Below are 26,908 nucleotides of genomic sequence, written 5' to 3' on the forward strand. Positions count from 1 at the left end.
GCTAGTCGGGGTGAGGGGACGCGGGGCTCTGTTCTGGACAGGAGTCTAGGTGCCTTTTTTGGTCCAAGTGGAGTTGTCAGGCAGGCAGTGTCTCTTTGAGGATCCTACAGCCTGGAGCAGGAAGACGGCACCGGAGGTAATGATAAGGCAGTGACACATGATACAGCTGTAGTCCAGATGTTGGGGGCACAGAACAGGGGCACCCAGGGCCAGACTAGGGCTTCCTAGCTTTGCTGACACTAGAACTGAGGCTTGAGAGATGAGTTAGGCAAAGAAGCAAGAAGTTTTTGTGTGAAAGGGACTTACATGTTCCCCACTGGAAGACCACACACAGCTCTTGTCACACTCATTCTTTCAGAGCGTCTGCGGAAGCACCTCTTCCAAAGGCCTCTCGGTTGTAGGGGTTCATCTGTGATATGTTGACAACACCCACACGTTTCTTGACCCTATTCTTGTTTTAGAACATAGGGTGTGGGCTCTAGAGCTGATTTGTAGGCTTCAGGTCATAGAGAGGTGCAGGAGCCGGGCTGGGCCACTGTGTCAAGGTAACAGAACAGGTGTTCGGAAGCCGAGCAGTGAGGTCTCTCTCCATCTCTTGTGCAGGATAAGGAGCCCCGGGGAATTATTCCACTAGAGAACCTGAGCATCCGGGAGGTGGAAGACTCCAAAAAACCAGTGAGTATTTTTGATGAGCTGCTTCGGGGGGACAGAAGAGATGGGCGTAGCAGCTGTTCAACACAAGATGAAGTCACAGAGGTTTGCCATTGACCTTGGGCAACACGGTTGGGGCTGCGCAGGTCCCCTTACAAGCAGACTGTTCTCAGTGGTAACTGCTGCAGTAGAGCACTGTCTGTGTTGGGCCGAGTCCTTGGAAGCTGAGCCTCTGCTGTATAGACGGAGGCCACCTGTCAGTCAGACGTGGTCTCTTAAAGTGCAGAAGGTCGGTGCTCACCCCCGTCTTACTCAAGGGCCAAGGACTTCAAAAAACTCCAAAAGTACTCATTTAATTTAGCCTAACTTTTAAAATTATCTTTACAGGTAAGGCCAAGGTGAAAGAAACTGAATGATGTCTTTCATTCTGTCCATCTGCTTTAGTGTCGCTTTCTAACTATCACACGACGTATAGGATTAGCCTGCCTTAAAAGGCTTCAGCAAGCTCTCGTGATTGGGCCACTTATTTTATGATCTTCAGATGGCTTATAAATATTTTTCCTTTGTTTTGGATTATTGTATTGCTGATGTGGCTGTAAAAGGCATTCGGTTACCTGCAGTTATCTCCATATTTTCTATACCTTAGGAGTAGAGCTAATGTGTATCTGCTTGGTATCTTTGCTAGTAAGACCTATTTATATACAATGTATGTTCTCCAGGATTCCGCTTTTAGGTTACTCTTTTCCAAAGGAAATGTATGTTTCCTATATTTTATGAAAGTCAGAATAAAGAAATTAACTTTTTTTTTTTTTTAATAAAAATTTCCTTTTGGGAAAATAACTTTTTTTTTTTTTCTTGGTCAGCAGCTTTCTTAGATCTTTATCGCTCGCTCTCTCTCTCTTAATTCTCAGAACTGCTTTGAACTTTACATCCCCGACAATAAAGACCAAGTGATTAAGGCCTGTAAGACAGAGGCTGATGGGCGCGTGGTTGAGGGGAACCACACGGTCTACCGTATCTCGGCCCCAACGCCCGAGGAGAAGGAGGACTGGATCAAGTGCATCAAGTAGGTGACATATGACAGCTTGGACCTCGTGTCTCAGTCACGCCCCAGCTGTCTGTGTGCTGCCTGCCCCACCTCAGCACCTCTTGTGCTGAATCCATAGTGGGTAGTTTGACTGGGATTCCCAGGTGACTTTTCACTGGGTCCCTGGATTCTTGACCCTTGGACATTTTTAAGAGAGTACCTCACATATTGGTTTCCCAAGAGCAGCTCCTGGTCCCACGGAGGGGACTGGTGAGCAGGCTTACAGGCACAGACGCCACTGGCTGGACTGGCCTTCTCATGTCTTTGGAAGCAGGTCTCATCTTCATGGTGACAGCTCTGTGGAAATTGTAACGATTCCCTTTTATAATTCCTTAATCCTGCAAGACACTGTTGTCCCATTTACAGATGGGCAAACTGAGGCCTATTGAGGATAAATGGTGAACGCTTGTCGAAGTCATGTGGCAGTGATCCAGGGTCATAAAGCAGAGCCCCACACTCCCCACTGAGCTGTGAAAAAGAGAAGCTCTGGGAGAAGGCCGGTGTAAACAGATCCTCGGATCCAGGGCTCTTCCTGGTCCCTGCTCCGACTGTATCACAGGGGCGGTATCCTGCTGCAGGCTCTCTTCTCCACTCCCCCTGGGGCTTCTGCAAACCCTGTCCCCTCCACCGTCATGCCCACTGCCCATCACCATGCTTGTCTCCGTGGCTCTTCCTCCTGGGAGCACGTCCTCAGTCTCGCCACTGATGCTGCGTTCATCAGGCGTGACCCAGCCGTCTCCCGGGTGTCGCCGGGACCAGAGTGAGGATGGCCACGGGAGCACACCTAGGTGTGCAGCTGGGCGGGGCTTCCAGACCTGAGCATGTCACGTGTCCTGAGCCCCTCACATGGGCCGGAGCTGTCCCGTGGCGTCCCTGGGGCTTGGCCCACCCAGGAAGCCGAGGTGGACTCCTCGCCCTGACGCCCCGAAGACAGAAGCAGGATTCCCTCCTGACCTCTCCACGTGGTCAGACACCCGCATGGCAGAGTCCCTCGGGATGTGTCCCGGCCCTGTCCAGGTCCTGCCTCCCATGCACATGTCCTCTCTGTGAACAGGGCCTGGTCAGCTTGCAGGAGCCACTGTACACCTGGTCAAGTGCAGAGTCTGCAGTCACATGGGCTTGTGACAAGCCCGGAAACTGTTGGCACTTGGAATACCACTTCTCTGGAAAAGCAAATGAAAGTTCAAATTGTGGTTCACAGCTTGCTTGAAAGTAGAGAATGACCGGTATAAAGGGGCAGCAGGGGGCCGTGGCCTGCTGTCACCACCTGTGCAGGTGTCTCTGGGGCCAGTGTGGGGGCTGCCTGGGCTCTCTCCCCACCGGACTGTAGATGCCAGGCAGGCCGCTGGCCGCTGCTCAGGCCCCTGCTGCCCAGTGACGGGTCTTGGCTGTTGAGCCGGTGCACTTGGGGACTCAGAAGTTGCTCAGTACAGACTGCAGCTGCCAACCAGATGCACCACATGCCAAGTGACACACAGGGTTGTGTGGCAGTCACTGCTCCAACAGATGCCACTGTCATCACAGAACTGAAGCATCGCGATTGTTTGCCTGAGTCAGAGCACAGCTGTGAGGTGAAGAGGACTCCTGAACTTAAATTGATTACTTGGTTGAAACAGGCAACAAGCGCCCCACAGTTACCTTGTTACTTGTACCTCATCTCCCTCAAGACTTGTCTTTTGCACCACGTGTGGGTCCAGTGAAGGCTGATGCCACGACGTGGCCTTTACAGGGACGGTCAGGCAGCTGAGGGGAGTGTATGGGCGCGGCTGCCACTAGGAAGCCCGGGCCTGGGGTTGTATCTCCTTTCCTGTTCCTCGGTCCCCGCTGATTTCTCTCCTTTTCTGTGCTGCAGGGCGGCCATCAGCAGGGACCCTTTCTACGAGATGCTGGCCGCGCGGAAGAAGAAAGTGTCCTCCACGAAAAGACACTGAGTCTGCACAGCCAGCGGGGCCCGCATGCCCAGCGAGTGCTTCCCAGCCAGTGAGGCCCAGGGTGGCCACCGAGCCTCCGAGAGTGGGAGCGTCTGGCCAGGCGTCACCCTGAATTCCTAGAGACTAGCTTCAGCTTTTGCTAATTTTTTTAAGTGGGAGAAGGGTAGGTGGTCACCCCTGAGGAAGGGGGCCTGACGCCTTCACACTTGGGTTTTGAGCCTTTCTCTCTAAAAAAGAACAGAGCTCCTGTCGGCCAGGCCACCCCCCGCAGGTCTCCGCTCAGCAGGTCTGAGAGCAGAGCTCAGAGCCGACCGTTTACCTCTCGGTTATTCCCTGGGAAGAAGCCTCAACCCTGCACCATAAATACGTGTATCTGTATCTTATTATATGTTAAGGAAAAAGGGGGAATGGAAGAGAAGCCACATACTATAAAGATATATTTTTGTTTTTTAAAGAAAGAGAGAAAGTAGAGCTGTCCAGATGCGTTCTGTCCCATGTGCTTCAGGAATCTTCTCCCTGGAGAAGTTCTCTGGACCGCTGCTGCAGGTGTCAGCCCAGGGCAAGGGCTGGGCAGACCGCCTCCCCATGCTCGTGGGGGCTTGGCTGGGTGGGAGAGGGGGTGGCGAGAGGGTGGAGGGGGCCACGCGTCGAGGACAGCCTCGGGGTCTGCAGGGCAGCGCCAGCCACTCCAGTCAGTGCTTGTGCTTCCTGGTGCCTGGGGAGCACTGCGGGGAGAAGGGAGTCCGCCTGCCGCCTGCACTCTTCTTTCTCTTTCAGGATTCATTCTTGTCGGGCTTTAAAATAGAAAGTCAGCATCTTTCCTTGAGCTACATACCTAATAACCAAAACTGTGAGGAAGGCAGTCCCATCAGAGGTTCTGGGATGACCTGTTTCTTATTTGGTTTTTCTTCCTTCTGCCCCTACACTCCATTCCTCGTTTTAGAGGAAGGAGCAGGTCTGACCTGATCACCCGAGGGCTTCAGCCTTCTCTGCCTCAGAACTGGCCCTCACCTGGACCACGCTGTGGCTTTAGTGGTGGCCCTCGGAGGGGAGCGGGCCTTCACCTGCGTGGCAGGGCCAGGGCAGGGGGATCCAGGGGGTGAGGGCTCGGCCCCCACTCCTGACGTGTGGCCGGAAGGAGCCGCCGCCACTGCTCTCCTGCTGTTCTCTCAGGGACTCTCGTCCGGGCCCGGCACCCAGTCCAGGCAGAGCAAGGCCGGCCGGGCCATTGTCACCAGACCCCTCCCAGGCTGTGTGACCCCGGCTCCTCTGACTCCTTCCAGGCAGGCTCGCATCTCTGGAAATAGCTTTGGTAAAGGGGAGTGGGGGGCTTTCTGGGCCCACCTTTGTGTAGGTCCTCCCTGGAGTGGCTTCAGGCGTTTTAATGCTGGAGCTTGTGGAGGTGACAGAAGAGGGTCCAGGCTGGTAACCTGACCTTTCTGGGTTTGAGAGCCGGGGCAGGGCCAGCTGGGATCCAGGGAGTCTGGGCCGGTGCTGGAGCCCCTCTGGTGATCTGAGTCCTTGGCCCGGGTTCTCGTGAATAATACAGACAGAGAGGCACCTGGATCAGTATTAGTCTATTTATCAGAGGTGTAAATAATCCATGTATAGTTTTTCTCCTTTTAGATTATTTTGTATTTGTTTTAAAAAAAAGTTTTGTCAAATATAAAGAAATGACTGAAAGTTGTTGACAGGGTTTTTAAAAAATTATTATTACAATTTCTTTTTGTTTGTTTTTTGCATTGTAAACTAGCGCCAAGGAACTGCAGCAAATAAACTCCAAACCTGCCCAAACCACTCTGTCACCTGTGGCATTGCTTCGTGCCCGGCTGGGCCCTGAGGAGGAAGCTTTTGCTTGTCAGGTGTGCTCATGAGGGTGGGTGTGTCGCCTGAACCTCACACAGGCCAAGTCCAGTGACAATAAAGACCAGAAGTGGGGAGGATGGAGCTGTCTTCCGTAAAAGAAAGCAGAGCAAGAAAGATGAGTAGCCTAGTGATTTCCCCCCTTTTTTGGAAGAAGAAACAAATGTCAGACATTGACTTTATTTTCTTTTATTAACTTTTATTGATTATAATTGCTTTATAATGTTGTGTCAGTTTCTGCTGTACAACAAAGTGAATCAAAGTGAATCAACAAAGTGTACCCCTTCGTTTTTAGATTTCCTTCCCACTTAGGTAACCACAGAACATTGAGTAGAGTTCCCTGTGCTATGCAGTCGGTTCTCATTAGTTATTTGTTTCATATATCAGATCAGATCAGATCAGTCACTCAGTCGTGTCCAACTCTTTGCAACCCTGTGAATCACAGCACGCCAGGCCTCCCTGTCCATCACCAACTCCCGGAGTTCACTCAGACTCACGTCTATCGAGTCAGTGATGCCATCCAGTCTTCTCATCCTGTGTCGTCCCCTTCTCCTCTTGCCCCCAATCCCTCCCAGCATCAGAGTCTTTTCCAATGAGTCAACTCTTTGCATGAGGTGGCCAAAGTACTGGAGTTTCAGCTTTAGCATCATTCCTTCCAAAGAAATCCCAGGGCTGATCTCCTTCAGAATGGGCTGGTTGGATCTCGTTGCAGTCCAAGGGACTCTCAAGAGTCTTCTCCAACACCACAGTTCAAAAGTATCAATTCTTTGGCGCTCAGCCTTCTTCACAGTCCAACTCTCACATCCATACATGACCACTGGAAAAACCATAGCCTTGACTAGACGAACCTTTGTTGGCAAAGTAATGTCTCTGCTTTTCAACATGCTATCTAGGTTGGTCATAACTTTTCTTCCAAGGAGTAAGCATCTTTTAATTTCATGGCTGCAGTCACCATCTGCAGTGATTTTGGAGCCCCAAAAAATAAACTCTGACGCTGTTTCCACTGTTTCCCCATCTATTTCCCAGGAAGTGATGGGACCGGATGCCATGATCTTCGTTTTCTGAATGTTGAGCTTTAAGCCAAGTTTTTCACTCTCCACTTTCACTTTCATCAAGAGGCTTTTGAGTTCCTCTTCACTTTCTGCCATAAGGGTGGTGTCATCTGCATATCTAAGGTTATTGATACTTCTCCCGGCAATCTTGATTCCAGCTTGTGTTTCTTCCAGTCCAGCGTTTCTCATGATGTACTCTGCATATAGGTTAAATAAACAGGGTGACAATATACAGCCTTGACGTACTCCTTTTCCTATTTGGAACCAGTCTGTTGTTCCATGTCCAGTTCTGACTGTTGCTTCCTGACCTGCATACAAATTTCTCAAGAGGCAGATCAGGTGGTCTGGTATTCCCATCTCTTTCAGAATTTTCCACAGTTTGTTGTGATCCACACAGTCAAAGGCTTTGGCATAGTCAATGAAGCAGAAATAGATGTTTTTCTGGAACTCTCTTGCTTTTTCTGTGATCCAGCGCATGTTGGCAATTTGATCTTTGGTTCCTCTGCCTTTTCTAAAACCAGCTTGAACATCAGGAAGTTCACGGTTCACATATTGCTGAAGCCTGGCTTGGAGAATTTTGAGCATTACTTTACTAGCGTGTGAGATGAGTGCAATTGTGTGGTAGTTTGAGCATTCTTTGGCATTGCCTTTCTTTGGGATTGGAATGAAAACTGACCTTTTCCAGTCCTGTGGCCACTGCTGAGTTTTCCAAATTTGCTGGCATATTGAGTGCAGCACTTTCACAGCATCTTTCAGGATTTGGAATAGCTCAACTGGAATTCTGTCACCTCCACTAGCTTTGTTCATAGTGATGCTTTCTAAGGCCCACTTGACTTCACATTCCAGGATGTCTGGCTCTAGGTCAGTGATCACACCATCGTGATTATCTGGGTCGTGAAGATCTTTTTTGTACAGTTCTTCTGTGTATTCTTGCCATCTCTTCTTAATATCTTCTGCTTCTGTTAGGTCCATACCATTTCTGTCCTTTATCGAGCCCATCTTTGCATGAAATGTTCCTTTGGTATCTCTGATTTTCTTGAAGAGATCTCTAGTCTTTCCCATTCTGTTGTTTTCCTCTATTTCTTCGCATTGATCGCTGAAGAAGGCTTTCTTATCTCTTCTTGCTATTCTTTGGCACTCTGCATTCAGATGTTTAGATCTTTCCTTTTCTCCTTTGCTTTTCGCTTCTCTTCTTTTCACAGCTATTTGTAAGGCCTCCCCCGACAGCCATTTTGCTTTTTTGTATTTCTTTTCCATGGGGATGGTCTTGATCCCTGTCTCCTGTACAATGTCACGAACCTCATTCCATAGTTCATCAGGCACTCTATCTATCAGGTCTAGGCCCTTAAATCTATTTCTCACTTCCACTGTATAATCATAAGGGATTTGATTTAGGTCATACCTGAATGGTCTAGTGGTTTTCCCTACTTTCTTCAATTTAAGTCTGAATTTGGCAATAAGGAGTTCATGGTCTGAGCCACAGTCAGCTCCTGGTCTTGTTTTTGCCAACTGTATAGAGTAGCGCGTATGTGTTGATCCCAGTCTCTCAATTCATCCCACCCTTCCTTCCCCTGCCTGGTATCCCTAAGTTTGTTCCCTACATCTGTGTCTCTATTTCTGCTTTGCAAATAGGTTCATCGGTGCCATTTTTCTAGATTCCACATATAAACAATATTATATAGTATTTGTTCTTGTCTTTCTGAATTACTTCATTCTCTATGACAGTCTCTCCAGACTTCAACTTTTATTAAGATCAAGAAATGTGCCTTCAGCCTTTATAATACCTTTTCAGTATCATTTCAGTTTCCAGATGTGCCTCCATAACTCCAGGGAAGAGGCACAGTGAGGTAGAACCTCAAAGCCCAGAAGACTCAGCACAGCATCACAGGGTAAGGAGACGGACAAGCCCTAGCCTGTCGCCTTGGCTGGTGGCTCCCCAGAAAGCACAGTGTAGAGTTGGCATATGGTTCAGCAGTTCCAAGGTATATGCCCGCGAGAACTGAAAACACATCCACACAAAAACTTGCACTTGAATGTTTACAGCCACATGATTCACAGTGGCCAAAAGGTGGAAACAATACAGATGTTCATCACCTGATGAGTGGATAAGTGAACTTCGGTGTGTTCATGCAGTGGAATATCACAAAGCCATGAAAAGGAATGAAGTTGGGATTCGTGTTATGACATGGCTGAACCCTGAAAATATGCTGCGTAAAGAAGCCAGACACAAAAGCTCATGGTTTATATGATTCTATTTATATGCAGTGTCTTCAAAAGGCAAATCTGTGGAGAGAGAAGGTGGGTTAGTGGTTGTCAGAGGCTGGTGATGTCGGGAGAACGGGAGTGACTGCCCATGGGTACAGGGTTTCTTTTGAGGGTGTTGAAAATATTTGTTGATAGTTGCACAATGTTGGGAATGCACTAAAACTCACTGAATTGTACACTTTAAAAGGGTGAATTCTGGACTTCCCAGTAGTCCAGGGGTTAAGAATCTGCCTGCCAATACGGGGGACACGGGTTCAGTCCCTAGTCCAGGAAGATCCCACATGCTGCGGAGCAGCTCAGCCCCATGGGCCACAACCACTGAACCCTAGAGCCCGTGCTCTGCAGCAAGAGAAGCCAGCGCAGCGAGAAGCTCGGTACCATGACTAGAGAGTAGCCCCCGCACGCTGCAGCTGGAGAAAGCCCATGTGCCGCAAAGGACCCGGTGTAGTCAAAAACAATTTTGAAAATAAAAGGGTGAATTCTATGGTAAGTGAATGAGATCTCAATTTTAGAACAACAGCAGTGAGTAAATGCCATCCCTTTCTGTGGTTCTAAAAGTGTGGTTCCCTGGATAGCATTTCCAGCAGCATCTGGGGATGGGTTAGAAGTACAGATTCTCAGGTGCCCGCCACACCCACTGAATTGGAGCCTGCTGTGCTGGGACCTGACATGGTTTAACAAGGTCTCCAGGTGCTTCTGGCGCCCAGTACTGTTTGAGAATAGTGCCTTAAACAACCACCCCAGTTCTTTTTGTCACCAGACTCAGGTTGGGCTGCCCATTGGTCAAGTATCCAATGTTGAGAGACAGATGTTGGTTACAAAGAAAGATGGCTTTATTGAGGAAGCCAGCAATCCTGCAGAGAATGTGGACTCGTGTCCCAAAGAACCAATTTCCCCTTGTCAGTCAGGGGGCAAAGCTTCTGAGGGGGAGTTTCAGGGGTACACATGTGGGGTTGGGGGGCCACGTGCAGAACAGCACAGACAGCTCCAACAGTCATCTTGAAATTTCTCATGGGGTGATCTAATCAGTGTCACCTTGATTATTTTACGTTCAGTTAATCTTCAGATCCAGGGTCAGTTTGTTCCCACTTGCTTAAGGCCAGTTCTTGGAATTGTGCCAGATGGAGCAGCTTATGTCACGTCCGCAGTCTGATCATCATGTTAACAACTTCCTCCTGGTTGGGTTTCAGTATCTCTAAAATAGCCAAAAGGATATGACTGAGGATGTTACCTACAGCCCTTGAGGAGGAACTAAAGGTATTTTGTTTCATGACTGTTATTTTGTCTTGTTGACTGTTTTCCTCTGTTTCTGCATTTTCTCATTTCTCTGATTAAATGTATTCTTTGGCTAAAGTGTTTCCAGACAAGGGGCAGGTGGAGGACATGAAGGGGGGCGGGAGGGGGGAGGTGTCTCTCCAGGGAAGGCCTCATAGAGTCCCAATCAGTTACACTTCCTTCTCTTCCCTGTTAGGCAGACATGCGTACATACGTGTATACACACCAGGTTTAGTGAAGTATGATTCTGTACCATATAATTCATCCATTTAAAGTGTACAATGCAGTGGGTTTGGTCATTCACCAAGTCATTCAGCCATTAACCATCAATTCTGAAATCTATTCATCGTCCCCAAGCAAACCATGTTGCTCCCATTAGCATCCTCACCCCCTGCAGCCCTAGGCAGACCCTTGTTTCAGCCTCTGGGGACTTCCTCTCCTGGACATCTCGTAGAACTGGAGTCACTCGCGGTGTAGTCCTCCGTGTCTGACTGCGCTCACCACCACTGCTTTCAAGGCTCACTGGTGGTGTGGGTTGTCAGTACTTCATTCTCTTTTGGTGCTGATGTTCCATTTTATGGATACGCCACCTCCTTATTCATGCATCTGTTGACGGGTGTTGAGTAATCCCCACTCTTGGGCTGCTATGGACAGTGGAACCATGCGCATTCATGTGCAGGTTTTGTGAGCATCGCTGGCGTTTTGACAGTTTGTCCTGTTGCATCTGCATCTTCGTCCTCAGCCAAGGGCCTGCCTCCACTCCCTCCACTCAGCTTTGATGGACAAATCTAGTCTCACCTACCTCTCCGCCAGCTCACCATCAGGCTCTTTCACTGGCCCCTCTGCCCAACCACCGCCTGCTGACACCCCACAGGACTAGCCTCTAGTGTTCGCAAATGCCTGGGTAGATGACCAGTCACATGGTTGCACCCGCTAACCAGCTGGGGCCCCAAAATGTGCCTCTGTGCCTCTTGTCTCTGCCCTCTTCCCCTCCTATTGGGCCTGTGCCCCAGGGCATCCCAGGCATACTCTGTGTTGTACCTGAGCTCATGCTGTGATCGCCCCAGGAGGGCGCCTTGTCAACACTACCCCCTGGACTTAGTCTCACCGGTGATTCTTGCCTAAGTGCTCTGCACACACTCATCTCTACTCTAGTGGCTGCAAAATGATGAGCCCCACCTCCAGCGCCTCCCTCGAGTGACCGGTTGGCCCTCGGCGCCCTGACTGTGAGAAGGAGCCTTTCTTTGTCCTGCTTGCACACCTGTTAATGGCGTGGATGCACGGATTCCTGTTTCCAGAGGTCTGTAACATACTACTGTCCTTAGTGAGTCTGATGTTCAAAATGTCCCCAATTTGGCCAGTGGGAGCCCCATCCATTGGCTCCATGTCCTATGATATGATGTGATATACCCTGCATTTTCTTAGCACCAACGCCTTTCCTGGCATCACAAAATACTTCTGGATCACCTCATACCCACCCTTCCTCAGTTCCAGGGTCAGCCATTTCTCCAGGGGCCCCCAGTTCCTTTTAGAGGCCAAGGGTTGGCCTCTAGGTGTGCCCATTGCTACTGAGGTGTCTTCATCTCTTTGCCCTTTCAGTGAACAGGGCTAGAACACACACACATATATACACATGGATACTACACGCTCCAGGGCAGGTACACATATATGTAACAGGACATACGTCACTGGGCTAAGGATGAATGAATCAGGTGATGCATATTTAAAAAAACAAAAACAAAAACAGCTCTTAGCCTAGTGCCTGGACCTGGAACTCAGTTTCATCATTATTTTAATTATTTTTGAAAACTATGGAATCCTTTGCTGATCCTTTGCATGCCATGCATGAAATCCCAGTTTGGGATCCAGAGCAAGGGCCAGCTGATTCACCCGCTGCCTCCAAGCAGGTGGACAGCTGCGCCAAACAGAGTTCTGCTTAAAACGTGCTGCTTGGGGGTTCTCTGGTGGCTCAGCAGTAAAGAATCTGTCTGCCAATGCAGACGATAATGCGTTCAATCCCCAGTCCGGGAAGATCCCACATGCCGTGAAGCAACTAAGCCCCATGAGCCACAACTACTGAGCCCTAGAGCCCTTGATCCCGAGCTCTGCAACAAGAGAAGCCACTGCAATGAGAAGCCTTCACACCAAAACTAGAGAGCAGCCCCTGCTTGATGCAACTAGAGAAAGCCTGAGCCCAGCAACAAAGACCAGCAGAGCCAAAACTCAAAAAAAAATTATTAAAAAAAAAGTGATGCGTGGACACACCAAGCAGCTGCCCATTTGTACCGCAGAACATCAGACCCCTCCCAAGGGCGCCAAAAGGAACCTTGGTGGAAAGGAAACGCTCTGAGGAGGGGATGACACGCGAGTGATAAATGCTGCCATGCCTTTCCTTTCATAGGTTATTTGGGTGTGGGCACAGCAAGCAAAGCACAGAGCCAGCCCACCACTCCAGGCTACGTGACACCCTGGACTCTGCCTCTCTGTTCCGGGGAGGTCCTTGTCTCATTCACATTACGGAACCGCGATCCCCTCTCTGGAGGGTCTTGACTCGAATGTAGACAGGCCGGCAGCAGCTCTATCGTCAGGTCTTGCTGTGAAGTGTGTCTCTCTCCGTTCCAACCGAGGGTTCTGCTAGATTTCCAGCTTCTACCTGGAGTGAGATGTTTCCTAACCTGGTTGATACGAGCGATCCACTGTGTGTGACCCGACCCACTGCGTGGAAGACAGTAGAAAACCTTGGCCCCGTTAGCCACAGATGGTCACGTGACTCGGGCACCAGAACTTGAGTTCTGTACTGAGGGGGACCAGAGGCCTGCTGCCGGACTAGCCTTATCTTCCTTAATCCAACCTTCCTCTTGGTTCACCACACTGTATCACATGGAATCACCTTTCTGCTCTTGGTTTAGGTCTTTGTACAAACTCAATGGAAACAAATCTATTTATATTTCCTGATGCTTCAGGATTCTGCTTAGCATCTTCCTGGCCAGCATCCTTAGTGTTACATCGTCAATGATTGTCATACACAGTCTCCTCTGATCTTAATGCTCTTAAGCAAGACGTAATTACAATTTATTGAGCACCTGTGTCCTGGCCTTTTTATTTCTTTACTATCCCTGTGAAAGTCGCTCAGTTGTGTCCGACTCTCTGTGACCCCAATGGACTGTAGCCCCCCAGCTCCTCTGTTGATGGGATTCTCCAGGCAAGAATACTGGAATGGGTGGCCATGCCCTTCTCCAGGGGATCTTCCTGATTTAGGGATCAAACCCAGGTTTCTGGCACTGCAGATTCTTTACCATCTGAGCCACCAGGGAGGTCCTTGACTACCACCTAAAAAAATTAGCATCGTGCCAGGTGATAACATGTGCTCCTGGGTGTTGCTCGAGTGGATTCATGACCTGCCAGTTTGGACCATGAGGCCAGCGCCCTTTCCTGCAGCCTCTCCATCTCTGCAGGTGTCCAGAGCACACAGCACCTCCTGGACCTTGTGCTCGGCACTCCCTTGCAGGTGGTCTATCCGCTTTTCTCTGGTGACCTGGGTGAGCCCAGCCCTGCCTCACTTCAAGGCTGTTGCTGCCCCTCTGGGCAGCTCCAGTTTCTTCCTCCATGATTCTGGACCTGCTTGTCTCCCACTCTTGGCTCTTTCTTGCCCCTTTCCTGGTTCCTTCCTCCCTCCAGCCTCTGGATTCTTAGCCCGGTTCTCCGGGACTGTCTGTCTCCCGGCTCCTCAAGTCACTCTGCCTTCTGCTTGCAAGTTGCCCCTATCTCCCTCTTCCTGGGATGCTTCTGCTCATCCCTAAAGTCCCAACTGGGCCCCTCCCCACCTCATCCTCAGGAGTCCTCCCAGCCTTCATCCCAAATTCCGTACCACTCCCTGGACTCTCCCTGTTGTGATTCACATCATGCTGACTCTTTCTTTTCTGTCTGGAAAGTAACGCTCTTAATTGTGCTGCTTGCCGAGTTTCCCGTGATGACACTGAATTTTAATTTCACAGCGGTTTGTCTCTCAACCTAGGCAAAATCCATGGGCACTTTCCTCACTTTGTGCTCTCAAAACAACCTCCAGAGGGTGGGGAGGGGAGTGCTGCCTGGTCCTACACCAGCTTGATGATCTCAGACTGGCTCAGTCTCAGTCCAGCACGAGAGGCCCTTCTGGAAGCTCTCCGGGGGCTTCTCCCATCATTCAGGGCTTGACTTTACCTGGGGTGGGGGGCCATCTAGCTCTTACACCTTACTCTCAATGGGCTCTGCTTTCCTCGCTGCCCCAGTCTCTATAGGGGCCACACTCTCTGCAGGCTGACCTCAGCCTTTGAACACTGGGGGGCTCTGAGGGTGAGTGTCTGTGCAGGCCAGCCTGTCTGCTTCAGCACCGTCTCCCCAGCCATCAGCAGAATGTGGTCCCTCTAAAGAGATCACCCTGTATCGAGGGGGCGGGGTGGATAGACCCTCCTTTCAGCAGCCACATGGACATGACACCATGGCGGGGCATGTTTGCTCAGGCGCAGCCAACGAGGGTTCCAAGAGCGTCACGTTTTCAGCCAGTCTCTCCTGCAGGCATCAAGTGCCCCTGTCTGAAGGCTCCCTGAGCATCTTCTAGGAATTAAAGCTGCGTCTCCTTCTGTTTTATGAGTCGGGGTGAAGATACCACCCCCTGTTGAGAACGCCGAACTTCATGCATCAGCCCCTTCCACGTGAGAAACTGTCATTTCTTCGCAGGGAAAGGTCCACATCTGGCAAGTTTTTGTATCTATATCACCCAGAGCCTACAGAGAAGTGGTTCTTATTACCTGTGGGCCTTGGGACCTTCCCTGAAGCTAATACATGCTACGGATGGTCTGCCCTAGAAAAGTACACAGGAAGCCCCAGATGAAAAGTGGGTGGAGTCTCCTGGGGCTGAGTCCCTCCACGGCCCCAGGTTAAACAGTTCCCATCTGAACCTTTGTCCTCGGAGCTCAGAGGCGCCAGGTGGATTGGAAAGGGAGGAGGCCTTGCTTAAAGTTTGCTTCTTCACCGTGTCTGCTCCCTATGTGATCCATACCTATTCAGAGAAAGATAATCTTTAAATAGACCTATTTATCTTAGCCTGCTTAGGCTACAGGCTGCCCAGGTGGTGCCAGTGGTGGAGAACCCACCTGCCAATGCAGGAGACATAAAATGATGTGGGTTTGATCCTCGGGTCGGGAAGATCCCCTGGAGGAGGGCATGGCAACCCACTCTAGTATTCTTGCCTGGAGAATCCTATGGACAGAGGAGCCTGGCGGGCTACAGTCCATAGGGTCGCAAAGAATCAGACACGACTGAAGCAACTTAACACTCACACACATGCTAGGGCTACTGCAACAAAAATATCCCAGACCTGGTGGTCAAAACAACAGAAATTTATTCCTCACAGTTCTGAAGTCTCTAAGTCCAAAGTCAAGGTGGCAGCAACTCAGTTCCTGGTAAGGCTGTCTTGCCTTTTGCGGTGTCTTCACCCATTGGAGAGAGAGGAAGCAAGCTCTGGGGTCTGTTGCTTCTGTTCCTCTGGAGAACCCTGGCTCACACAGATGGCACAGAGAAACCTGGGAAGAAACCCCTCACTCTGGGGAAGAATTTGCTGAAGCGAATCTTAGCAGATGTGCAGGGGAAGAGCTGGACCTCACGTCCTTTCATCTGTTTTACAGACTCACATGCTCAGCCTGCCCGGATGGCATTGGCTCTTCCCGGGCACATGCGACACGGTTGACTCAGTTTGGCACCAGATCCACCCACACCTGTAAAGTATCTGCCTGTGGATGACGCTCACATCTTACTGGGCGCCCTTTCCCCAGACTTCAGGTGCCACCTTCTGCACTGACTGGAGGATGATGCTGCAGGTCTGCTCAGCAGTGCTGGGGACTCCCTTGGATGCTGCAGGAGGAGGGACAGAAGGGCCCCCGTGGGGGTGGCATATGCCGGATGTTAAACCGGGGCATCTGCCTTCCTCCAGGTGCCCACCGCACGGGGGAGACCCCACTGAAGTTCAGGCGTGCAAAGGATGGACGCTGGGTCTGGGGAGCCTATTGAAACAGAAGAAGAAGCCCTGGAGACCAGGTGACTTTTTCCTTGACTTGGTCTCTGGATTGAAATATAAGGAAGTGAGGAAATAGTCCAAGTCACCAAATATTTCTTAGAGGTAGTCAGTTCCCAGGGAGCAGAGTCCAAACCTCAAATACACTCGGCCCTTGGCCTGTTCCTAGGTAAGTACAGGTTCCGGGCAAAGAGGATGTGGCTACATGCAAACACTGACTTTGGTTGGTGGGTGTCTTGTGTAATTGGCCTCGGTAAAACTTTCCAAGCAATTACTGCTTATATCCTTGTCTGTAGCTTAAACTTTACCTTCAAAGGTTGGCTCTAGAAATGTCCACAGAGAGAAAATATGGGCAATGTATTAGGAAGACGCTGCTTCCACCTCCTGTGAGTCTCTCCTTAACCTGCCACCAGATGTGTGGGGGTTGTCCCCAACCAAGCAGCCCTCCATGACACCAGCTGGATGCTCGCCAGTGTAACTCAGTTCTGACACTACATACCCAGAGGCAGCATCAGATCCCACAGGTGAAGGACTCAGTCCCACGAGGCTGTGCCCCCAACTTCAAATGCCAACCAAAAGAGGTGGGTTCCCAGGTCACCCACAGCTCTGTCCAGTTTGCCTCTGAATTGACATCATATGTACTTATTTATTGGAGAAGGAAATGGCAACCCACTCCAGTGTTCTTGCCTGGAGAATCCCAGGGATGGGGGAGCCTGGTGGGCTGCTGTCTCTGGGGTCGCACAGAGTCGGACACGACTGAAGCGACTTAGCAGCAGCAGCAGTAGTACTTATTTATAGATGTTTACTGTTTATTTATAAATAGATATTTATTCGTGCATGCTAAGTCATTTCAGTCATGTCTGACTCTGTGTGACCCTATGGACTATAGCCCTTCAGACTCCTCTGTCCATGGACTTCTCCAGGCAAGAATACTGGAGTAGGTTGCCATTCCTTTCTCCAAGGGATCTTCCTCACCCAGGAATCGAACCCATGTCTCTTACATCTCCTGCATTGGCAGGCAGATTCTTTAACCTCTAGCGCTGCCTGGGAAGCCCCGAATATATTTATAAATGTTATAAGATAGTAGTGAAGTCACTCAGTTGTGTCCGACTCTTTGCGACCCGATGGACTGTAGCCTACGAGGCTCCTCCATCCATGGGATTTTCCAGGCAAGAATACTGGAGTGGGTTGCCATTTCCTTTTCCAGGAGCTCTTCCCAACCCAGGGATCGAACCCAGGTCTCCTGCATTGTAGACAGAGACTTTACCGTCTGAGCCACCAGGGAAGTCTATAAATATTACAAAATTATTATAAATATTTTAAACAATATAAATATATTTATTATAAATGTATATTTAAATATAAATTAATATAAAGATTGTTTCTATTGTTGAAATTTTAATTTTTATTTATTTTTAAATTTGGGGGCCTCACTGTGTAGTTTGAGGTTATCTTAGCTCCCTGATCAGGGATGGAACTCATGCCCCTGCAGTGGAAGCACAGAGACCTAAGCACTGAAACACCAGGGAAGTCCCTGAAATTTTACAAATACGAAGAAGCATGAGGAATAATACCAAAAGCCCATATTCCTACTGCCCAGTATTTCCAGCCGTTCACATTTTGTCACTCCCTCAACCTTCCAATTTTTTTTAATCCATAAGCTAGATATTCTGGCTTTCATTTAGGACGCAGAAAGCTGGAAAGAGTCACACCCTCATCCTAACAGGAGTTTAGACAGATCTACAAAATCATTCCAAGCCCATCAAGGAGCTGCCTGAGATCTAAGACAGACAGGCCTCCAAGGAGGGCAGGAGAGTGGGTCATGGGGCAGAGCTGGGCAGGAGGTGAGCTGAGACTTCTAGTGAAGCGCGGCAGGCACGCACGGAGCAGGGCAGCTGAGGGCAAGAGCCGTGGGTGCCGAGACCCCCGGGGCCCTCCGCAGGGACCGCACCGTGCTCACGGGGCGGAGCAGGGCAGGCAGCCGAGAAAGCTTCCTCGAAGCCCTCAAAGCTCTCCTTTACAGAACAAAAGCCTGGAGTCACTGAGGGAGCAGCAGAAAACACAGATGGAGACCGAGGCTGGAGGGTGAGGCTGGAGGAGCAGAGGCCCTCTGCCTGTGAGGAGGCACACGAGGAGATAGCCAACTCCTGGGAGAGGCAGGACCATGAGAAAGCCCCGCCCCGAGGTGCAGGGACACGGACTGAGGTCCAAAGCCAGCATCAGAGAGGCCCTCTGCCCCCATCCTGGTGCCCCAGCCGAGCCCAGGCCAGGGTGGAAAGTGTCCAGTCACAGCTGTCCTCTCCTGGGGCAGGCTTATTGAGAAATCCCCATAACAAGAAGGTTGAGAGAAGTCCTTTGCCGCCCAACACTCATGGCTGCATCGCCCTCTCTGAGGTCTCCCAGTTGGGTTAGCTCCTGGCCGGCTGCCCTTGTGCTGACCCCACGTTGCTGCGTGAATCATTAGATGCTGGGAGGCGTTTCATTCTCAATCCATCCACCAGTTTTTCTCTGTTCTGAGTGATCTGTGACGAGCCTGCATGGACAAGTCTCGGTGTGGACAAGTGGTCCCATTTAAACCTCTTGGTAAGTACCCAGGAACAGGGTTGCTAGGTTGTAGAGCGAGGGCATCTTTGAGGGAAACACCAGACGTTTTCAAGTAAGCTGTCCCTCACATTCTCAGCAGCAACACCCCGAGTCCCTGCTGCTGTGCATCCCTGCTAATACTTGGTACGGTCAGTCTCTGGTTTTACCAGCTTTAGTGGGGATATCTCATAGTGGTTTTAGTTTGCATTTTCCTAGTGACATGATATTGAGCATTTTTTCATTGGCTTGTTCGCTGTATTTCTTCTTTGCCAAACTGTCTACTCAAGTCATTTGCCCTTTTTTAAAAAAAAAAAAAATTCAGGTTGTCTTCTTGTTAATGCATTGTAAACATTCTTTATAGAATCTGGATACAAGTCCTTAATTGGATATATGTGTTGTAAATATTTTCTCCCAGTCTTGGCCTTGCTTTTAAACTTTTTTTTTTTTTTTGGCTGCACCAAAAAAAAAAAAAAAAAAATCAGGATCTTAGTAAGTTCCCTGATTAGGGATGGAACCCATGTCCCCTGCAGTGGAAGCAGACAGGATTGTGTGAATAGTTTATCTGGATTTGTTTTCTGTAACCCAAGCAAACGTGATTCAGGTGCATTAATAGTTTGTCAGAATGGTTGTTCTGACTCTTTTTAAAGTGGTCCAGATCTTTAAGGATGGAGGCAACCTGAAGATATAAGAGGGGAAGCAGCATAGGGAGGAGAAAGAAGGAGCCTGTTTCTAGGGTTTCACCCCTCTCTTCTGACCCTTGACCCGTTTCTGTCCACCGGATGGGTGCTACTTGTCCACTAAGCTCCCCTCCTTACCCCTGGATTAGACAGCAGCTGCTTTTTCCCTTAAACAACTGGTGTGTCCAGGTACTGCTGCATCACCTTTGTGCTCAGTGTAAACAGAACAAGAGCACGGCAGCCTACCCCCTGGTCACATCAGCTCTCGCTCCTCCATTCCCATCATCGTTATCCCTGAATACTGACTGGTTAAATACCATGTGGATATCACTGCAGTGCCCTTCAGTTGTCTGGCATTTCATGTAAGAAATCATGATGATTATCTACTGACTTCCTACTATTGTTATAAACATATTATTTCTTTGGTTAAGTCAACTCAGGACCAGGACCCTCCTTGGAGTTGGATGTTTGCATAGTCAGGACCTATGGTGAGGTAATCACCAGGGTCCCCCAGGCAGCACATGGTAAAGGTGGGATCCGCATGCCGTTCTGGTGATCAGGACTCCCTCAAGTCAATCCTGGACTCAGGTAAGCACTGTGGTCTAGTGCTCTCCAGGTTGTGTGACTCATTCTCTTATGTGTTTGGAAAGTGGGATGTTTTGCAATAATATGCAAAAGGGTATCGTTACTTTGATCCTATCACTTCCTACACAGATTGAGTTAAAAGTCTAAGTGGGAGTGTAGGGAAAACCCACTGAAACAATGGGAGCATGGTCAGACAATTGAAGATGTCTCTTGCTCTTGTTCTCTGTATTCCCTGCTTGACTAATTGCTGGCTTCCCTCACTTGACCAGCCAGCCCTCTCCGCTGTAGGGTTTCAACAGTCCCTGGTAACTCTGAGCCCACCTGATGTCAATTCCCCGAATAAACAGTAGCCTCCTTCTCTCCCGAGCAACAAAGACTGCTGCCATGTCCTGGCTGGGGTCTGCCACACCTGGTGGGGTGTCCCTCCAGGACCCCTGTGTAAGATCCTCTGTCCAGTGAACCATTGATGTCTCTGTGTTGTCTCTGGTCTCTTTCTTCGGTCTCGAGGCTGGGGAGCTACGAAGCTTGCTGGCCTGTGGGGTGCAGCCCACAAAAGGGCGAAGGATGTTATTTGAGTGAATGGGTTGATTATGGAAGATGCAGAAACTGTCATTCAAACCATAGTCTGATATAGAATCCAAAATGCAGAGAAAATTCTAAAGGCCTGTTTAAAAACGGTGAGAGCTAGAACAAAAATGCAAGGTTCCCCCAACTTTTCCCCAGAAGACCGTCTTTAGTTAATTTACTTGAGGAAGCTGCCTCGCTGAGCGTTGTGGCCACAAAGAGCTCATTGTTCTAGGTTCCTACTTCAGCTGCTTGGCTGGGACTGTTGACTAAATACGTTCTGGATGCTGAGTTAGTTCGGGTTCATGAAGAAGGGGAAACATGCGCTTATTAGGCTGAGCGACATTGCATAATTGTCCCATCTCAATATTTCTTAGTGCAAGAAATACTAACCACACGTAAAATCAGACTTCACAAACTGCAGCCTGGGGGGAAATATCAATATTTGCAAAATAAAGAGCTGGGGGGAGTGAGAAATGACAACTCGTGGGAGTTTTGATGTATATTTCCCTGAGTCCTTATGTGATCTTCACTTGCCAACGTACACCCTTTTGCTGTATCCGTTTGAATTTTCCCCTCTGGGCATTGCCAGTTCATGCCTTGTGACTATCTTCCTTTAGGGTTGTCTTTAAAAAAAAAAAAATGTTTACGTCTTTAGTTGTCTGCTGCATGGGGTCTTAGTTTTGTCATACGAGATCTTTTGTCGCAGCTCACAGCTTCACTAATTGTGAAGCAGCCTCAGTAGCTGTGGCACTTGGGATTAGCTGCTGCTTGGCATGTGGAACCTTAGTTCCCCAGCCAGGGCTCAAACCTGTGTCCCCTGCATTGCAAGGCAGATTCTTAACCACTGGACCACCAGCGAAGTCCCTAGGGTTGTCTTTAAAAATAAATTAGTAGGTGTTTTTGTGATATTAAGTGATATTAAACTTATACTTACCTATATATTATAAGCATAATCTAATATTAATAATCTAATCAATAAATCAATCTAATCTAATAAATAAGTCTAATACTTGCCTTTTGACTTTGTGTTATATTTTCCAAAATTTTAATTTTATAGAGTCAAATATGTCTATTTTTTTCTGTATGGTTTTGAGTTTCTTGTCTTAAAGAGGTTGCCATTGCTCCAAAATAAATAGTTCCCTTAATTTTTTTCTAATATTTAATATGAATTTTCTTTTTTTGACCTTTGGATTTTTAATCCATCAAGGGTTCATTTTTGTTTATGTTATGAGGAAAGGATATACGTTTATTTTATTCCAGAGAAGTATTTGATAATGCCAACACAATCTATTAATTAAATTTTCATTTTCCCATTGAGATACCACTTTTATCATGTGTTAAATTCCCATATATTTTTGGAATGGCTTCTTTTCATGTGCCAAGAGTATTCTTTTCATTACAGTTGTTTCTAAAGAGGCTATTAATAGTTGGTGAGTCAAACCTCCCTTATTATTCCTTGGTTTTGAGATGTTCTTGGCTATCCTCAGACATTTATCCTTTCTCAGAAGCATTAAAAATATTTGTTTCTAGTTTGAAAAGCACAGATGGGGTCACAAGGCCAGAGAAATACGAAGACTCGCTGCCCAGAGCATAAATGCCAGCTGTCATTTGTCTTCCCAGCCAGCTGTGTCCAGTTACCTGATCCAAGTAGCCATCTAGGGAAAAGTCCTTTAAAAATCGATGAGAATGACTTGCCACAGAGTGGGTATAGTTGACTGATCACGACTGATGAGTGGTTCTTGGGCAGAATTTTGAGTGATGGTGTCATTCCAAGGGGCTTCCCAATGTTAAAGAACCCACCTGCCTATGCAGGAGATGCAGGAGACGTGGGCTCGATCCCTGGGTTGGGAAGATCCTCTGGAGAAGGAAATCAACCCTCTCCAGTATTCTTGCCTGGAAAATCCCAGGGACAGAGGAGCCTGGCAGGCAATAGTCCATGGGGTCCTAAGAGTCAGAGTCGGAAATAACTTGGTGACTGAGCACACTCACCTGTCATTCTGACAGTCTTGGAAGAGCTGCTGGAGGCAGGTGGTGTACACCGTCAGGGAGCAGGCCTCCAGACCAGGGACCTTCTCGGGCTCTCTGACCCCTGACCTCTGGCAGGACCATGTTCTTGTGTTCCCTGGAGATGCCCCTGTGTGTCCTCCTAACTGACATCAGCCCTCCAGCCCCTGGTGATTCCGTTCTCAGCCCTGTCCTCACTCTACCCAGCTGTCTGGGCATCTCTGCTCATCTCTATGACTCAACTCCACTTCACCGAGGCAGCTGAAAGCAAAGATGCTCTTAGAGCTGGAAGAGAAAAAAAATCACCATCAGTCCGCATTGTGCACAGCTTCCTTCTGACGTGGCGGGGAAGTGCTGATCAGCGGCAGGCAGCCACTTGGGAACAAAGGGAGCTGTTGACAGGCCCTTGGGGACAGGAACAGGTCCTCCTGCTCAAATCCCACTTTCTCCCACCTGTTCATCTGCATCTGGTGGGCATTTCCTTGTGCAGAGCTAGTGAACAGCAGCAGCAGCCTGGCCTTTGTTCAAACTTAGACTCCCTGATGGACCCACCTATTTGATGGCATTGCCTGGTTGTCGGCCCCACCAGTGGCTCCTGGGCTTTCCGGCTATGGCTTGGTCCACATCAATAATGGAAACTGGGAGGGTCTGCTTCCCTCCATTCAAGAACAGTGAGGCTTGTTTATCAGCCAAATGGCTCAAGATTCCAAGATGTAAGACTTTTAAATAAGAATTAGGGAGGCTCCAGGGTCAAAAGGATGAGTGAATCCCTGATGCAGATTAGTGAAATGATTCCCGATGACCTGTTTTCCTTCTTCGTTTGATTCCATCACTGATTCTCAGCTGATCCTGATCCTCACTGATCTCACTGATCCTCCCCACCCCCCTGCCTGACATGGACACCAATTGCCTCTCCACGGTCCTGTCTCCCCGACGTCACCTCCCCAACCCACAGAGGGAAGGGCCCTGCCTTTTAGATTGTTTTCTTTTTTGAAAGAATTTCAAAAGTACAGAAAAATTGCCCAAAATTTTTACTATAAAGAATACCTGTATGCCCAAACTTAGCTGCTAATATTTCACCCGTTTACTATTTTTGTGTGCTCTCTCTCTACCATTAGAAAGGTTACTTGCAAACACCCAGCCCTTTAGCCCTAAACCTTTCTGTGCATAATTGCTAAGAATAGGAATGTCCACTTACATAACCATAAAACCATTGTATAGTTACTAACATCAGTAAATTTAACATGAGAGCAACACTTGTCTGATCTACTGTTTGAATTCAGATTTGTCAGTTGATCCAAAGTAACGTCTTTTATAGCATTTTCCCTCCGGTCTAGGATCCAGTCCACAATCAGGCATTGCGTTTAGTTGTCCTGTTTCTTTAGCCTCCTTTAATCTGGACTTTCTATGGCTTTTCTTCATCTGCTGTGACATGGACATTTAAAAAAATCTTTTTTAAAATATGTATTTCTTTTGCCTGCACTGGGTCTTCACTGTGGCATGTGGGATCTAGTTCCCTGACCGGGGATCCAACCTGGGTTCCCTACAGTGGAGGCTCGGAATCTTACACACTGGACCCTAGGGAAGTCCCAACATGGGTTTTTTTTTTTGCAAGAATGACCCCTCATACCGGCCTTTTGGAAAATAATAGATGGCTCCTTATTTGGGGTTTATGTCACATTTCCGCAGGAGCAGATGGGGGTTATGCATTTTTGGCAGCAACTTGTATGGGGGTGCCGTACCTGCAAAGGGCACCCCATCAGGGCACCTGGTCCAACACCCCTTACTGGTGATGAGGGTGTTGACCGCCTGGTTCAGTATGCTCAGTTCCTTCACGGCATAATCGCTGTTTCTTTATTCTCCCTGCAGCTGATAGGAAATCAGGGAGGAGACACTTGGAGATGATGCAAATATGCTATTTCTCATGAACCCTCCTTGTAGACTGACCACAAGAGAGTCCCAGCAGAAGACTCTCACCTCCAGGCTTCACCTGTCAAGCATTTCTACTTTCTGCTCTTCCCCAGGAATCTCACAAGGGCTGTGAACTCAGGAGGATGCCATCATTAAAAAAAAAAAAGAAAACAATGTTTGTCCTTTTGAGGGTTAACTTCTTAGAAGTTTTCCTGACATTGATACACATCCTGATGTAATACCCGGCAGAAAAGACCAGGTTCTGGCGCAGGCTGATTTGCTTGGATCATCTGAAGGTGACTGTGGTCCTTCATGATTGAAGCTCTTTGTATATTTGCTAAAAGCTATGGTTAAATTTCCCAGAATTTGCACACGTCATGTACTGATAACTTTCATACAACCCCAGTGATGTCCCTTCCCTAAAGCTGGTCCATGACCCCACTCTGAGGACCCTGCCTGGAGGATTCCCCCAGCCTGGTGCTCTTGTCATGTTTTGAAGATCTGCAGGTGTGGGTGGAGAACTATAGAATTCTCAGAGTCTCTTCCCTTCAGGGTTGCTGCTTCCTTAAAGGACATTCCCCACCAGCTGCTCACCTTCTACGTACGCTATGCGTGATGCTTGTTTTGATGAGGCCATTGAATCGGTTATTTGTGGTTTTTTCATTAAATGCATCAGAAAAGCCAGGATTTGTATTACCCACCATGAGGAACGTCTCAGGAAGGCTTTGAGCTGCAGGTAGCGGAAGCCCAACCAACAGTGGCCTGAACAAGCAAAGGTGTCTTTTCCTCCTACAACAAGGAGCTTGAAGGCAGGTCCCTGCCCGGGGTGTTTCAGTCGCCCTGCCAATTCAGCATGGCACCCTCGTGGCTGCCCCATCACGGTGCCGTAGCAGCCAGGGCAGCCCCCAGAAGCAGGTCTGTGTTCCGGGCAGGAAAAGGGACATAGAGGAAGCAGTTTCAGCTGCAAGATAGCATCCGTTTCCCCACATGCCCCATCTCAGTGCCACCCCAAGTTAGCCTCCCTGGCATCAGCGGTGACGGATGTCAAGGGGAGGGGCTCTGGGTACAGCGTTGAGTTTCTCTATCTCTGGCACCTGCCAGCTCACGATCTTCATGATGACTCCTGCCTCCACACCAGGTGCCCACCCTGAGACGAACAAAGACAGCAGCTCGAGTTGTCCTCACGACTATGGATACTGTTAGTAGGGACCAAGACAGGGTCCTAGACATCCAATACCCGCACCACCCCTTCACCCAGCTCCACTCCTGATGTCCAGTCTGCGGCTGTGGCTGCAACATACTTTTTTTAAAGTATGATCCTTTAAAAATCCCATCCTGGGGACTTCCCTGGTGGTCCAGTGATTAAGAATCCAATGCAGGGGACCTGGGTTTGATTCCTGATCTGGGAGGATGCCGTACGCCTTGGAGTAACTAAGCCCATGCACCGCAACTACTGAGCCTGCGTGCCTAGAGCCTGTGCTTTGTAACAAGAGAAGCCACCGCAGTGAGAAGCCCACGCACCAGAACGAAGAGTCGCCCCCACTCGCCGCAACTAGAGAGAAAGCCCGTGCACAGCATCAGAGCCTGTGTGCCGCAATAGGGACCCAGCACAGCTCCCCCCACAGATTACAACAAACAAAAAACCAATTTTGTTGTTTTGAAATGGTGGAAAGCCAAATTGCTCTTGTTTAGAAGTGAAGAGCAGCTGTCATAAACTGTACTCCACATACATAGCAAGAGAATAATGGGCTTCCCTGGTGGCTCATCTGATAAAGAATCCACCTGCAATGTGGGAGACCTGGGTTCGATCCCTGGGTTGGGAAGATCCCCTGGAGGAGAGCATGGCAACCCACTCCAGTATTCTTGCCTGGAGAATCCCCATGGACAGAGAAGCCTGGCAGGCTCTGGTCGTGGGGTCGCAAAGAGTCAGACACGACTGAGTGACTAAGCACAGCACAGCAAGAGAATAAGTATGGTTTTTGAGTCTAAAAACTGCAGTGGACAAACATGTGGGGTGATGCCCCGGACACCCCACCCACTGTCTGCAGACTGCCCCGTGGCACCCCAGAATTGTGAATGTGCACGGGCAGGAGGAAGGAGAGCTGGGCCAGCATGTTCATTCCTCCACCTCCCACCCTCAGTCTGGCTACAACCTCACTCTGGCTACAGCCCCTGACCACAGCCCGTGGCTCCTGCGAGTGGCTCTCCCCATCCTGCTGACCTGCTAACCCTCCCTCCACCTTTAAGCCCAAGGTGCTGGGGGCTTCCTGCTCCTCCAGCCCAGGGCCCAGCACTCTGCCTGGTCCTAACGCCAGTGTCCTTCGAATCCAGCTCCAACCTCCTTAATCCTTCAGGAAATGTCCTTCTCTCTTCAGCCCACAAAGGTCTCTTGTTCTTCTCCCCAGCTT

General features: G+C 49.1%; 1 protein-coding gene and 1 long non-coding RNA gene across 6 annotated transcripts in view; both read left to right on the forward strand.

Annotated features, from left to right (window-relative positions):
- CYTH1 (cytohesin 1) overlaps window positions 1-5,466 on the forward strand; it is a 79,778-nt gene extending 74,312 nt beyond the window's left edge. For all 5 annotated transcript variants that reach the window (XM_027518296.1, XM_027518295.1, XM_027518299.1 and 2 more), the window contains 3 exons: window positions 604-675; window positions 1,563-1,717; window positions 3,591-5,466. In XM_027518296.1, coding sequence (XP_027374097.1) covers window positions 604-675; window positions 1,563-1,717; window positions 3,591-3,669 — 306 coding nt within the window. In that variant the 3' untranslated portion in view covers window positions 3,670-5,466. The remainder of the gene's footprint in view (window positions 1-603; window positions 676-1,562; window positions 1,718-3,590) is intronic.
- Window positions 5,467-17,580: 12,114 nt separating this feature from the next.
- On the forward strand, window positions 17,581-25,231 carry LOC113877822. The gene is made up of 3 exons (XR_003506835.1): window positions 17,581-18,756; window positions 19,865-20,021; window positions 24,459-25,231. It is a non-coding gene; the product is annotated as an uncharacterized LOC113877822 (long non-coding RNA).
- The last annotated feature ends 1,677 nt before the right edge of the window (window positions 25,232-26,908 follow it).

The sequence above is a fragment of the Bos indicus x Bos taurus genome, chromosome 19 (assembly GCF_003369695.1).
Source record: "Bos indicus x Bos taurus breed Angus x Brahman F1 hybrid chromosome 19, Bos_hybrid_MaternalHap_v2.0, whole genome shotgun sequence".
Taxonomy (NCBI): domain Eukaryota; kingdom Metazoa; phylum Chordata; class Mammalia; order Artiodactyla; family Bovidae; genus Bos; species Bos indicus x Bos taurus.